Raw genomic sequence first — 16,335 nt, 5'->3', positions numbered from 1 at the left:
CTCGAGTATTAACCTGAGACTTTCGACTTACTCAAATATCTCCATTTATTCTCAAAACATATTCAAATAAAGCTGATTTCATTGAACTACTTACATGTTTATAGAACAAAATGAACTTTTAAGTAAGAAAAGATCAATAAAACACCAACCTGAGGAGTTTAAAAGAAGGAGAAAACGTTCCAGTCGTCTATAAAACGGATGAAAAGTAGCTTGACGAGCAAACAAGTACTTGTAAAGCCAACGTAATGATGAAGGGAAACCAGGAGCATCTGTGTCCGACTGTCAACGGGAGGAAAATAAAAGTGACATTTACCTCTCGACCAGACGGACCGCCTCGCTCCCCAACTCTCTCTCTCTCTCTCTCTCTCTCCCCCTCTTTTCCTCTCTGTCAGCAGTGACTGTTGTGGAGTCAGGACGTCCGCTACTCTGACGCTCTACTCCCTCAGACCAACACCACACACACACACACACACACACACACACAACACACACAACACAATCAAACCACTCCCTTCACTTCCCCTCCCTCCACTCCACAGGGATCCCACCTACACCCCCCCCCTCCCCTCCCCAGCACCAAACACACAAGGTTAAACGGTTGCCTGGTTGACACATTAACTTCTCCGCAACTTTTTTTTCCCTCAAGGTTTGCCAGAATTGGTTGAATCGCATCCTTTATTTGGGAGAAATAATGCTCATAATAAATAAAACTTAAGTAACAAGAAATATATTTAAAAACCGATTGGAATAACAAGTGAAAGGGGTCAATAAATGATTGTTCATTTTGTCACACAAGTGATTATTATTAAATAAATATAAATAAAAAAAGTGAACATTCCATAATATATTTATATATATATATATATATATATATATATATATATATATATATATATATGTGACATCTTATGTCTGCACAGATTTAAAACCTTTTATCAGCTATTGAATGTATCTTGACCAGTTCCAATCTACAATATAATATTGTACTAGCTACTGTCACACATCAGAAACTCTACCATTGCTTAATCATTAAACCAAAAGAATCCTCAATCTCAATCTTACATTTTTGGTGAGACATTTATTATGATCTCATCAAATAAATAATTTATTGTTTTTTGTCACAGGATGCAAAAAAAAGATATAAACTAATTATAAACACCAGTTTGAGGCTGAATTAAAATAATCTCTAAGATCAAATGGTTTCATCATTTGATCCCAGCTTCTGCAGACTCATCTCAAAATGACACTTAATACGCGACCAGACCATAGTTAATGCACTTTCCATCCTCGAGTCTTTAATAAACGGTTACACTAGACTTCTACTCGTATGTTGAAGGAAACTATTTTACTTCACCTCAGCTACTTTTCCAGCTCGGCCGTGCCAATTAAAACAATATTTAACTCAAACACAGACGCATGACGTTTACGAGTGCTATCGAGGACGCACTAAAGCAACATGGAGGGTTTTTAGTGACAGCATTTTTTTTGTTATTATTCATAAGCATGGCTTAACTAACGTCAAATGATCTGTAACTCACTATAGACAAGGGGTGTCCAATCCTGTGTTGATCTCGGTGTTACCTTGATCTTTTAAGTATATATTTCATTGAGTTTTGTTTTGATTGTTTAAGCGCTTTGTGACCCTGGTCTGGAAAAGCGCTCTATAAATATAATTTACTTACTTTCTTACTTACAAAGAGAGGAACCAAATATGAACAGTGACATTAACGTTTTTTTTTTTAACATTTTAAAGCCCCTAAATCTTCAACCCGTTCAACACCACAAAAATACATGATAAAACATTTTAAGTAGTTGGCAATTAGCATCTTAACTATGGTTTTTTTTTTTACTATTAAGAAACATCTTAAGACGTTTTTATTTGTTCAGGCTTTTCCCTGATTTTCTGGAACTCCTGTTGTGTTATCAGTTTTATCTTGAACTTTAAAGTATATACTTTATTGAATATTGTTTTGATTGTTTAAGCGCTTTGTGACCCTGGTCTGGAAAAGCGCTATACAAATAAAAATTACTTACTTACTTACTTATGGGATCTTAATTTATTGTTTTCTAAATAGATATATTGGTCAAATCATATCATTTAAAATGAGAAAAATCCACTCAAGGGCAGCAAAAGGTCTCCAGGCCCTTATTTTTAGGCATTAGTTTCAGCAAATATCCACCAGAAACATCTTTTGCTTTCCTGAAAAATCTACAAATGTAATGCAAACTTTAAATGAATGTTTTCTGTAAATCTACATGATCAGGTATTTGCCTTGTACAAGCCTTGTAACCAATTCCATAAACCATAAAAGGAGTGCGAACAGATGTGTTGGTATCATCTGCAAATCCTAATCACTGTACTTATGTTTCAAGTGAACAGCGACGGTCCGTTTCCAGCTGCTCACGAACACTGGCTGGGATCACGTGCGTGAGTCTGAGTCGTATCTGCGGCGTCCATCTGCGGCACGACTGCACTCAAAGAGATCCGCCGCTGTGATGTGACTGCAAGGAGCCCCCGCTGCTACTGGTCGCTGTTGTTTTTGGCCACGTCCCCATTCCAGCGCAGACTTCAACTGCTGTGGAACAGCTGGTGGGCTGCCTGTGTGTCTGTCTGACTCCACCACTAACCTCCCTCCTCCTTTTAGTCCTCATGCATGGGACCACCTGAGGCTTCCGACGTCTCGGTGGAGGAGGAGTAGGCGAGGTATGAAAAGGTCGGAGCATCCTGTGAACACGATCCTATTGCTTCCTTTTTTCAGGGACAACACACACTGGCGCACACGAATCCAAGCAAAACAGAACTTGTTTTTCCTTTTTCGTATCAAGACGTGCGGCTCCAGATACCGACTGATTGCATTTTCTCACAGACCGCCAAGAGCTCCTCGACTTCCATCCCCTACAACAACGACCGCATACAATGTGAAAGACAATCTGATCCAGGTCGAAAACAAACAGAGCATTCATGGAAAACCCTGATCAAACGCAGGAGATAAGATCATGTCTGGCCCCCTCCAGGACTCTGCCAAGATGCTGAGCCTCCACATCCCTGCAACAATCATATCAGTCTATCTCTTCACAAGACGACGGTGTAGTTCTTGCTGCTCTCCACCAGAGGGCCGGTTCCATAGATTCTGTAGTCAACACCTGCACTTGTATAATTCCTAACCAGAGTCATCAATTACATTTTTTTCTCTCTCCCCCCCTCAGAGGAGAAGAATGACTAGCAACAAGCAAACATTCTTCTCTGGCATCCGCGGCTGAGGTTTGTGTACACTGGTGGGTGTACGTGTGTGGTGTGGCCACGCTCATGACATTTTGTGTAACTTTAGCACAATGCTCCTTGTTTTCAGCATTCTTCTCGGAGGCCTGCGGAGATGTCTGTGGTCGCCGGAGCCGTGCAAGCAAACATGTCACCCGCAAATTAGTAGCGAGTTGAGCAAGTGGAGGGTGAGGCGGATCCTCTGGAGACCCGGTTCAAGTGAGGATCACAGAAACCACCGTGTATTTATGTCAAACAATGATGTGCCGCGATCATTTATTTGCATTTGAATCTTATTTTTAAAGCTAGGAAAGAACACGGACTGCTGTACATCTGCCAAGGAGTTTATTTCACATGACCTTAAAAAACTTTTAGTTTTTTTTAGTTATTATGGTGAAAAAATAATAGAATCTCCACCAATTTCAACATTATCATACAATGAAAATGACTTAACTTTGACGTTTAATTTCTTCAGGTTCTGTTGATGAATGTAACAAGTATGATCTTAGGATTATATTTATACAAGTCATTATTTAATTTTATTTATATTTTAAAGTTGAATATTTCTTGTGTTGCACGCCGATCAGTTCAAAACCGAGGAAGATAAATGGTCATGTGACCTATAAAGATGCCCGGGTTACGGATAAGATAAGCAAGTGTTAACATTCGTTCTGACACTACAAGAGGCCCCTCGTATGATTGAGTTCAACACCTGTGATATATAGTAAAAAAAACAAAATGCAACTTACCAAACTTCCCATCATGCTTTGGGGCTCAACACTCTCTAGTTCCAAGCAGGGTCCAGGTCCTTTGCCCTTCTCTGTACCTAAGAGACATCAGGCAGTTAGAAAATTCTACATCATGTTTAGCAGCAAGTCGATAAACAACAGGAGGAGTCTGGTGCAGCATGAGCTCACTCGTGGTGGGTTTAATGGTGACAATTTTCTCTTCAACTTATAAAAAAAGATGTACATTGACAAAGGCCTCACGAAGTCCAGACAGCTTCAAGGAATGACAGGAATCTACTATCTGATCAACAGGTTGAGTCTGTCTGTAGACGCCACGAGATCTGTTGCTTCCAACCAAAACATAAACAGTACAAAGACCGTATTTATACTTTAGCGACACAGATTTTTGTGTCATTCTCAATATTTCCGACATACGCAAGTGATGGGAATGTTGATAACGTGTTGCACTCCTTTATTATGTCGCATACCTACGCCAAGGAGCTAATTTCATAAGACTTTACTAAACAAGAGCTGTGTTGACTCACAGCAAATATGGATGTTAGCTTAGCTTCATTCATAGGAAACTATAGTGATCTTATCTAGCAACCCAAAACTAATTTGTCAGCACAGTTTCATGAAAGTTTAATTATCTTAGGGATTTCATTGTATTCCGTGTGTCATAAAGATACATTCATAAATTCATAAAGTATTTTTTTCTGTACTGTTTCTAGTCGCACTAGCAGCAGCAGTTACATTAATACAAGTGCTTCAATACCATCCCTGAATCCTGTAGAAAACCTAGAACACCACCAAAACCACCATCACTATCCACCATTTCTGCTCATTTAATTTAAATACCAGTTATTTTGTTGACAGGCAAACAAACACTAACAAAAATATAAATAAGCTTTTAGAGTTTAAGTCAAATAATGAATGATTATTGCTGGTAAATCTGCAAAATAAATACAATGAATGACCCATTTTCAATCGGAAATATTGCAAAAAATAGGAGGAGATTATAGAGAAATGTATTTCAGGGGGGAAGTAAAAACATTAACTAGCTAGTTCCATAAGTTATGACCTAAATCTAGACTCACCTTGTTGCTGGTCCTCTCGGACTTGTCTGATGGCTGCTCTGATCATCTTCCTCTCTTCATACTCGTTGGCAGTGCGGAGCTACAAGCACATCAAACAATGAAACTTTGAGAACAGAAAAAAAAATTCTGTTGATAAAATTAACCGTTCAATCTCTTACCATTTTTGTGAGTTCATCAATATCCTTTATAGCTTCAAGTTTGAGAGACAAGGAATCCAAGATGCCGCTCAATTCCGACCTGAGCGTAAGGAAAACAAAAGAGATGAAATTCAAGCGCTCCAGTCTTCACAAAGAGAAAGAATAAAAGTAGCTCTGACAGTAGCGACAGACGCTCTCAAAAGTTCCCTCATCCCAGTCTCACGTTTCTCAATTTTCCAGGCTTTATATTACTCATACGCTCCTATGGTTCTCCCATCATCATCCCCACTTTCCCTCCAGTCAGTGAAATTAAAGCACTGGTGCGTTGTCAAATACTTTAAATTCCACTGCTCAGTGGAACAGGGTGGCGTAGAGATGAGGCCCCGGGTGTGTGTGTGTGTGTGTGTGTGTGTGTGTGTTGTGAGGTGCATTAGTGTCGCAGGTAGGATTTCTCCATGGGAAAAAGTGAGGCACTTGTTTTGTTTTCGTAACTTCTCAAAGAGGAGCAGAGGATGGAAGCGATTAGGAGCCGTCGATGGCTTTAATGGGATTCAGCAGCCGGGAAGAAAGAGAAGAAAAGGATGAGGGCATCGTCTCCACATCCACTCCAGATGTTAAAATAATGACCCACACCTGCCAGCAAACTACATAGTAGATAAAAATCAGATTTTTAAGCGGTTAAAAATTAATGATTATTATTATCGTTATTGTCGTCACATTGCCTTCCCATTTTAAATGAATATATATTTTGATTGGCCGTCTCCGCATCCATTTAATCTTTGGAGTTCATTCTCCCACAATTCCTCTGGGGGGCTCAGCAGGATCATGGATCACATTTCCAGTGAAAAACAAAAACACAGTCAGTAGAAGAAACAACTTTTTTATCTCGTTGGTGATTAAAAGATCAAGCCTGTCTGAGAGAAGATTAAGCACTTACTCTGTTCTGGTGTCTTTTGTAAGGAAGAAAGAAAGTAACGATTTATGATGGCACACAATTTAAAAGACATTCAAAGGGTTGATTTTACTCACACAAGTCTAACTGTTAAAGCACAAAATACGTGTTGACGATGTGACCATAAAAGGGAAGGAAAAGCACTCTTAGATCTAGCATGAACGCAATAGTGAAGAAAATAGTAATTTTGATGGACTTTTCTTTTCTCTGTTCATTCTTTAATCTCTAAAAAACATCTGATCAGGTTTGCAAATAGTTTGATTTCAGATGAATATTGCTTGATTTCAGTTGGTAATTGTTTGATTATAGTATGGTTGGATGTGTAGGATGTTTTAAAAAAGGGATCGTATGTGATTCATTGTGTGTGTTTGTATAAAAACCATATTTTAATACATTTTTTCTTTATGTAAGATTACAGTATATTTATAATAAATAGGCTGCAGAATTAATTAACCAACTTTAATTAACTCATTCAACTTCCCCTCTCATGTGAATTTAGTATTGAGTGTATTAAAAAGCAGACAACCCTATAATTTAAAAACACATTTTCAACTACTTTTCTGGCAAAAATATTGTTTCATTAAAAGTTGCATCAAAATAGAAATTGCCTGATAAGTTTCCATTTAGACTAAAAAAGACCAGTTTTCTGCTTTTTTTTTTCAAGGTATTAAGACTTTTTTAACCATGGAAGGTGTGTTACTTTGTGTTGACGGGGCGAAAAGAAATCTTGGGTCAGAATCATCCAATGAAGACCAAAGTATTCCCTCGAAAAACCATCTAAACCTTGTCCCCATTAAACCGCCATGATTCAAACAGACTTTTTATTATCCTCACAAAAAGGGAAAAAATCGACTTCTTTCCTGTCCTCAAGAGCCCCGAGCGGATTTTTCCACACGGGTGTCAACTTTCACTGAACACTTTAGCTACAGTGCGGCTGCGATTTGTCAGCACTTTCTTGGCATCCCTGTGTTTCACCTGTGCTGATTCTCTTTGTCCTCCTGCTGCTTCAGTCGTGTGGGACGGAACCTCTTGCTCGCCAGCGCCGCCTCCATGTCCTCGATCTCCCGGCGCCGGAGCTCCCGTATGGCTGAACGGATGAGGCGTCTCTCGTCCAGATCCAGGGTTCCATCCAGCTGTGAACGGATAAAGAGTTTGGATTCAGGTGCTGCTTCACTCGAGGCGCCACACTGACTGACATTCGGCATGTAAACACGGGTCACTCTCCACTGTTACATTCACACCTGCGTGAGAGTCGGTCAAATGTCATCATCTCATGTTTATATGGGAATACGATGATCCCTCGTTTATCACAGGGAGAAAACAACCAAATTAAATATAATAATGAAGTACCGACCAAACTCTCATTAATATTTTACACAACAACACAGGTTGAAACAATAACATTATATTGTTAATTATTACAACAAGGTTTCAATTAAGATTTACTTGCACCAATCATAGCGGTCGATCATAGCCGTTTGACACAGCGACGTAGAAGTAGAATATAAAATCAAGTATTGTAGCGACCAATCAGACTAAATAGAGCAGTATGTAGAAAGGCATCATGGGAGTTCACCGTTTGTAACTAGTTGAGAGTGTGAGAAAACGATATTAAACAGTATTGTGTCATTCTTTTAATTCAATTTTTTTCCTCCTTCACTTTTATCGTGAATGTTTTATATTTTAATAAAGTGTGTTACGGACATTTGTTTTTTCGATTTCTTGTTTTAATTTCACAATTAACATGCAGATGTATTGCAATTAAACGTCTGGCCTCTAGATGGCAGCAGTCATTATGTCCTCCGCAGCTAAAGGAACAATGAAATCCCGCGAGATCCCCGCGATGACTGAGGACGAGGGGATACAGTCAACTCCAGCAGCTTTTAAAGCTGGTGTTTGGTTTCAAAACAAAGGAACGTACGACTTTGTCAAGAGTTCGGTGGTCTGTAAATGTTGCAACACCAGAGTCAAGTACTCGAACAATACTACAAATATATACTACAGTATCACAATATACCGTATTGTTGCCAATGTATCGTGATACGTATCGTATAGAAAGATTCTTGCCAATATACACCCCTATTTGTAACACTGAACAAAGGAGCTCTTTGGTTCCTGACTGCAACACATTTAAACATGAAACCATGAGCAAGTCAATTTTCCACGGTTACATTACTCAAAAGAAGGCAGTGAGGTTGCAGGTGAGAACACAATAGCCTGGGCTTTGAAAGGAGCTCCAGGGTCAGTCGGGGCGGCTTATAGATTGGTGCTGACAAGTGAACCGACGTCTCTAATTTAAAAACGGCCACCTGAGCGAGCAGAGAGGAGGATGAGGAGCAGTCACGACAGAAGCAGCTGGTCCTCGCGCCGGGTCAGTCCGTGATCCAGGTGTTGGCGGGAGCAGACCAGGGAAGGATTAAGACTCGACGGAAGGGATCAGAGGGTTTCAAAACTGAGGGACTTTCAAATACAGAGAGTATTTCCTCCGGTCTGAAGAGAGCAATCGGTCTTCTATAGATGTGCAAGTGTGTGTGTCGCTGCTCTGAGATCATTTATCAGAACGTCGCTGAGAGGGTAAGACGGGGCACAAAAGAGAATGATTCCTCTTTTGATAGAACAGCAGGATCCTGTCGGCACACGCCGAGACGAGCGGCTCCAAGGAGGACGACACACCCTGGTGCTCCAACCCAACAATAGTTCTGCTCAAGCTTAGACCTGAGGACAAACTCATCCTTGAATGGCTGGACGAGGTTTTAAAGCCGAGGCTGAGCACCCTGGTGGTTCAGAGTGGCTGCTCTTGCCCCCCCCCCCGACCCATTTCCATCTGGATCCAGAAGATGAAGGGGGTGGGACTCACGAGATGTGGAGCAGGCCTTGCGGTTTTGAGGGTTCTTCTTGTGGTTTTTCCCCCCAAAAAAATGCAACCAGAGCCGTTCTCGCTTTAAGAGTCGCTCTTCCATGTACTATAATGTGTGGAAACTCAGAGTGCTGAGCCCGGCGAAAAAAGAAAGGAAGGAGGTGAAGATGAAACGCTGGTGATAAAGCGAGCGAGGACAGTAATGACAGCGGTGGAGGAGAAAAGTCAACTCCAGACTTGATTATGCCTAAAAAAGGGCAGAAGAGAAGTGGGTGGGAAAGAGGAGACACAGGTCATTCCTCGCATTCCTGCTGACTCAGAAGAATCCAGGATGGCAGCGGAATCGTTGCAACTCCAGCGTAGAAGAGTGACACATCTCTGACGGGGAAACGACGAGGCAGGAAGTGAGCGGATGTCCTGGAGTGATAATCGTCACACTCCGGTTACTGGGCCAGTGTGCCTCGAAAGTTAAAAGCTTCCAAAATGTGTTTTTAATTCTCTGTGTTCATTTACACGTTCGGAGTAAAAGTCGCCCCAACGAGATGCCAGCGAGCTGAAATTTGGGGTGTTTGTCTTGGAGTCCTCATTGGAGCAGCCTGGGATAGACCATACATTCTTTCCATTTCTGTACGGTCGATCAAAAAGCTTTAAAATAAGCAAACTTGTTTCACAAATGTCACACTCTGTCCAAGTGCAATATGCAGCAGCTGCACTGGTGCTGTTCAAAATGACAATCAAAACAAAGACGTTTATTTGGTACTTTCGTTGTTCAAAATATACATTTTATCAGATGGTTTTATTCAAACAAAATCAGACCAGGTAAACAATTCGACTCGTGGAGTAATCTTAGAGTTTGGCTTTGGTTCTGGCATAGATTTAATTAGGAGCCACATTATATTATGAGGTACCGTCAGGTCAGAAGACAAACAGAACCAAGAGCTTTCAAATGATAAGAGAAAACGTGCTTTGTTTGAAATAGAAATTAGAATACTTACTGTGATTGAAGGATGTTTAGATACATTTTAACTTATTCTTTTTTATAAATGTAATCTTAGGAGTCACAAGATAATGGGAACTTATTTGAAAGAACTAGAACAAAACATGTCAATATGATATAATGCAGTTATTATAAAAAACATGTTTTTTAAGGGAGACAAAGCAGGTCAAGAAATTAAAAAAAAAGTTTTTAAATAAACTGATTAGATAAAGGCTTAAAAAAAAAAAAAAAAAACTTGAAAATTGCATATTTAGAAAATTTAGATTTTTGGTTTCTGGACTCACATTGTCCAGCTCCATTAAGATGTTCCCATAAGTCAGTGTTTTTAAAAAAAAAAACATTTTATAATCTTTTATTTACCCGTCATTTTCTTTATCAAATTAAATTAAATATGCAAAATGTCTTCTTTACAATGTCTACAAAAGCAACATAGTTTAAAAATCGAAAAGCAAAATATTAATTTACGGTTAATAACTAATTTATTTGAGGTTAAATTCTGCTAAATAAGTTCGTAAAGTTCCTAAATGATGTTGAAATAGATGTGTTTTGATAGATTAAAAAAGTAAAAACTAAAAGAGATGTAAATTCTGATATCACTGGAAAAATCAAAATACAGCGTTCAAATGTCTAAATGCAACCTTTTGTCGTATGTGAACTTTTATTTAATATAGGTGTAAAAATAATAATAGGTAAAACGCATCCACTTTGAGCACTATGACTTATTAACTCATTTGTCAAGTAAAACTACAGCATCATTGCATGTGTATTCAAACACTTTGAAGAAGAATTCCAACCGACAGTTTGAGAAATGTGAGCGACATGTGTATCTGGAGCCAGAGCTGACTTTGAACTCTCACGAGCTCAGATAGTGACGTCTGACGAGTGGTTTGAACGAGCCAGTCGTTGGACAGGTAACACCATGAGTCACTTTGAATTCGTCGTCGCTGGCTCTCGGCCAGCGGTTGTAACCGAGTCCGAGAGTTCGACTTCCTCGCTTTTGGCGGGTAATGAGCCACAACAACTCGGACACGGGCCCGTCCAAACAGGGCCGACCGTTAGGACCCGAATGTGGAAACACACGCTCATGTGACGCCGCCTTGTTATGCCGAATAAATAAAGCCACTTTTCAAAGCGACGGTTGACCGCAGGAGCCGTTGGAGCAGCACAGACCCTGCTTTTCACGCCGACCAGATGCCCACGAGCATGAGTCACGTAAGAAAAACAGGTCACACACCAAATATGTTTCACTCACAGACCCAGTCATCCAGCTGTCAGCGCCTTAAATCACAGTCTGGACGGGTTTGCTACCTGAAGCTGCCGAACACACCTGCTGGACGAGGCGCGCTCACGCGTGTCAGCTGGTTATTACCGACGGAGTGATGAAAGAGAAGACAGTTCAGCGGCAACAAGGCCTGCATTTCTCTCGTCGCCAGAGGAGACTTAATGTACACTTGCTTTATAGCCTTGACTGCAGGTGTTTCTCGGGAAGCACACCTTTGAGTTGTCACCATTTACCAATGACACAGATAGAACATTTCAGCAGGTATTAATGAGGAGAATGAGTCGCACAAAACCAGTTAAACTGATAGCTCACCCAAAATTCAAACTTCATGTTCTACTCTCCCTTATGTCGACTAAGGGTTTGGATTATATTCAGAGTATTCCGTTCCTTTTTAGAGTTATAGGCAAAAATGTATGTCCATTGTAACGTAGCGACTGTAACTCAGTTGTTGCTTTCATACGTCCAAAAATAATATACTTATAAATTGATTATTTTGGCTACGACTCTATAACAAAAGGAACGCATTACTCTAAAACTAGAATAAACTCTAACACTAACTCTAACTAACTAACTTACTAACTCTGATGACAGTCATCCTCTGAACACGGTCATCAGTGAGCAGAGAAGCAGAATGAGTGCACGAATGCTCCTACCCAGGTGCAAAACAAATAGACTCAGGGACTCATTCATTCCTCGGGCTATTAAATTGTACAATTCTGAGTTCGGGGGCAGGAGTGGAGTGAGAGTATCTGGATGTTCTGTTCTATGTTAGTCTTTGTATCCTTTGTCTTTGTTGTTTTTCTTTGATCTATGTTCTTTATCTTTATCTTTAGACTTAGATTGTGTCATCTTGTTCTTTCTCTTTATAAGTTAAGGTAAGGTAAAACTTTTTTAACTTTTTAAAAATTGTCAAAATAAGAACAAGAGAAGGAAAGAGAAAGAACACAATTACACAATCTAAGTCTAAAGATAAAGACAAAGAACATAGATCAAAGAAAGTTGATGTATGAAATGTTCTTGTTCTTATTTTATTTTGATTTATTTTTTATGAAAAATTGCTGTATTTTCTGTGGCTATTGGAAAAAAAAACAATTTCCCGAAGGAGACCTCCTGAGGGATCAATAAAGTTTTACCTTACCTTACCTTACCTTAGAACCATCACTTTAAATTCACATTTATTTATCTCCAGATTATTATTTTAAATGGACATTAAGGCAACAGCTCTCCGTCTAACCGAAAAAGAATTTTCCCCAGTGAACAATAACTAGTTGTTGATAGAAAGCAGAAGCTCAACGAACCAATAATGGTATTGGAATTACAACATGATTTCTGGCAAACGTGTTGAAGTGTACCAGCAGGCCCCGCTGAGGTTTTCTCTAAACGCTTGGTTGAGTTTAAGTCACTTCCTGAAGAACATAGGGCTTTACCAGGAGGCGAAAAAAAAGATCCCAGTCCAGAGCCGACCTGCTCAGACAGATCAATCAATCACAGTCGATTACTGAGTCTGCTTACTCTTTAATCCACGACCAGCTGGTGAGCCAGTCTTCGTCGACTTCTGAACTTCACTTGGACATTCAAGTCACTGCATCACAACTTCCTTAGAATTGTCCCGCCTGAGTGAAAGGAGACAGTGCTCTTAATAACGCAACATTAAATGAGTCAAAATGACTTATAAACCAACTCCTTCAATAGAAACTAGAAATAGTTATGGTTCTGTGTTGTTTCATTGTGTCATATGTAAGGAGTGTGTTGTGTGAGAAGCTTATTTACGCTCACGGGTCACAGGTCTCTGAAACCAGTTACATAATAAACCGTGTAGTGTTTGGTCGTCAACAAGTTCCCTTAATTCTTCACAACGTCTCAGTTCAACATCCTTCACCAGCGGGTGACCTTTAAATTAAATCTTATAAATTACATGGAAGCCTGTCGGGATCACGCGTTTGTTGTGTACATTTAAACACGTTTATTACCATGAATCCGAAGGTCAAAAGTATTTTGCGACTCGTCAAAAAAAACAGTGACCAAAAATTGGATTATTATTCAATGTTGCTTCTAATAAATTAATAATATTCAAATACGTGAGTAAATATTTATTGGGGGGAACATTGAGGACAAAAACATTTAACTAGACCTAACTAAGAGCCATTCATTTAACATTTATTTTATATATATATATATATATATATATATAATATATATATACAGTATATATATATAAAATTTCATTCCATTTTTAGTTTAAATATCAAGATAGATAAGACAGTGGATGGCATTAGCTTTTTTTAGAATTAATTTGCAAAAAACCCAGCAGACGACAGCAAGAATAGCGACTGTCAGTCTTCAAATTATTTGTGGATCCAGATGGTAATTTGGGAAATGATTGAATTATTTAATCTTTGTCACATCAAAGACATTTCCAATAAGAATATCTGATATCAATAAAAGATAGTTGGATAGTTCTTCCCATATTTGCTCCCCCGCAACTGTTTTTAGAAAGACAACAACCCTCCGGGTCAAGTCTTGACCTTTGACTCCCAGTCGGTGAACACATGCTTTTTTCACTTTCCATCGTTCCTCTTCTAAACAATGTGTATTTCTGAAGAGATTGAAATTGTTTGTGAGGAGAGTCCACGTGCAACCCAGTGGGGGGTGTGGAGGGGCTTACATACGCTTTTGCATAAAAGCGAGCTTGAGTGTAATAATTTCCAGAGCCGAGTGAGGTTAGAGTGCAGCCAAGCAGCAGATCGGATCAGTGCCTTAAACTCACTTGTGTCAGGCCCACAAATTAGTTTTGCCTTAAATGGCCATGGGACCCTCCTTAAAGCCGAGCCGAAGTGGATTACCAGCTGCTACTGATGGATCTGGCCCGGTCCAGACTCATAAATACAACAGAGAGTGAGCGAAAGAGTCAAATAAAAATATTTATATCATACCAAAAAAATTGTTTCTGATCAGGGGGGGAAGTTCCATTTGTCTCAGAAAACAATGCTTTCGTTCTGACACGTGAGAGTTCTGCCCCGAAGAGCCACGATCGCTCTCAAGATATCCACAAAGACGTGGACCAGATTCCCCCCCGCTATTGTCCCGGCGCACAAAAAGGTGTCGGTGTCAGTCGAATCTATGAGGAAAGGAAGATCACAATGTGGGTTTTTTTTCCTCGAGTGCAGCCACACGTGTGACGAGGATTAACGGCGAGTCATAATTGAGCGACACTGGCACATGGGGGCCCGATGACAAACCAGAGAACGGTCCTCTTTACACTTGCCAGAGCAGGAATAATAGCAGGACGACATGGAGGAATGCATGTGGACCAGAGAGAGGAGGGGGGGGGTGAGTGTCAACAAATGTCTGTTCCATACATCAGAGCTCACACATGCTGGGGACAGACAGGGCCGGGAAACGGGTTTCTATAAAAACTGGACCCGATCTAACGTGGATCCAAGTTAGTGCCCGCTATAACAAGTTGAGGTAGAAAAAGCTGTCAAAACACACCGGCGTGTTGTGCCACAGAGCAACGGTTCAGGTCACGGAGGGGGATTCAGGTCAGTGCCAGCCTACTGTCCCACATTCAACAGGTTCTGGCTTCACAGATTTCATTCAGCAGAACTAAATTATTCTGGGTCACACACACTAATGAGGATGAGATTATCAAAGAAGTGGATCACGCAATCTCCCTCCAACATTTTGATAGAAACCTACAGAAATGATGTTATTTACATTTTTTAAAAGTAAGTTTAAGAACAAATTGTCACAGGAATCATGCGAAGAAGCATCTTTTTCAAACTAATAGATTTTAATCCAATGCTAAATCTATCCCACTAAAGGGTGTAGTAAGCGGGACGGCGAGAGAAAGATGTTCCTAAAGAGGAAACCATGTGCAGGAAGGAGCGCTCTGGGAGGTACAAACAAGTCACATAGATACACGGAATCCAGCCACACTGGCTCCGCTGCGTCCACGACAACAACTGCAGCAAGACCGAGACGAAGACAAACACGATTCAACACATCAGCTGCGTGTATCTGGAGACCACCACCACAACATTCAAACAACAACATCCGCTCGGCAATATCTGGTGATTCTTGAGGATATGACACGATCCCGAGGGACTGGACGAGAGTCTGAAGATCTGACATCTGCAGTAAACACTTGACTTTTTATCCGTTTGAATTCAAGAGCAAACCATTTAAACTAGTCTGTTTTTATGTAGCCTTTAATCTTATATCAGGAAATTCTGTTGATCACTTCACCCTCAAAATATATGAAGAAAAAGGTTAAAAATAAATGCTCTACAGTGGTTGGCTGCTCTATACACTCTATAAACGGGTCATTATCGCTCATCTGTCACATGTGATGAAGCAGTAAAAGGTAAATATTCTCCCTCAGAGACGCCTGGTGGTGAAAATGTTAAAACCTTTTAAATCCCTTATCCAGACTTTTCCGTTTACAGTAGTAGTGATTACGAGGAAAGAAGTCAAAGCCGTGACTGCTGGATCACTCAACACGTAGACAAAGACCAGAGCGGCTCCGAGAATCAAGTCTCATGTTTCTAATATATAATTCTTGATTTTGAGTGACGTTCCGGCTGCTCGGAACTGACATTAATCAAGTTTGCGTAAAGAAGCGCCGGGCAGCTCTGAGCATGTTTTGACTCCGTTGAACTGATTTGTTATCGTGCAATTAAAAAAACAACCCGATGGCTTTCATTCTTGTGTGAAGATCATATCTCAGCATTTCATAAGAGGTTTGACTTTTGACAAGAGCAGTTTAAACACGTTTTGCATCTTTAACATCTCGAAACAAGGTGTGTGAAAACGCAACTGTGGCTTTCTGATGAGATTACTCGATGTTATCTTGACAGTTTAAACAGTAAAATCAGTTTTAGCCCTTTATTATCGAGTGTTTGCTACCAATTAAGAAGGTAAATCTTTGGCATTTTTTAGTTGGTTTAGTACGTCACACCAGCCAACCCTCGACAACTAGCATCCTAAATAGAATTTTCCCAACTTGCTTTCTAAAGCAATAAAT

The 16,335-nt window shown here is 40.0% G+C and overlaps 1 protein-coding gene across 4 annotated transcripts in view; it reads right to left on the bottom strand.

The window, feature by feature from the left end:
• smtnb (smoothelin b) overlaps nt 1–16,335 on the bottom strand; it is a 49,483-nt gene that overhangs the window by 26,999 nt on the left and 6,149 nt on the right. For 3 of the 4 annotated variants that reach the window (XM_087792467.1, XM_087792483.1, XM_087792475.1), the window contains exons 2-5: nt 7,149–7,306; nt 5,243–5,321; nt 5,085–5,163; nt 4,009–4,085 (exon numbers count right to left, since the gene is read on the bottom strand). In XM_087792467.1, the coding sequence (XP_087648593.1) occupies nt 4,009–4,085; nt 5,085–5,163; nt 5,243–5,321; nt 7,149–7,306 (393 nt within the window). Of the gene's footprint in view, nt 1–149; nt 289–4,008; nt 4,086–5,084; nt 5,164–5,242; nt 5,322–7,148; nt 7,307–16,335 lie in introns of those variants that run through there. The other variant, XM_087792491.1, reaches the window with a different exon arrangement.

Source organism: Callionymus lyra, chromosome 1, assembly GCF_982586985.1.
Source record: "Callionymus lyra chromosome 1, fCalLyr1.hap1.1, whole genome shotgun sequence".
Taxonomy (NCBI): domain Eukaryota; kingdom Metazoa; phylum Chordata; class Actinopteri; order Syngnathiformes; family Callionymidae; genus Callionymus; species Callionymus lyra.
Note: the sequence above shows the minus strand (reverse complement) of the source record. Positions and strands in the feature narration are given on the sequence as shown.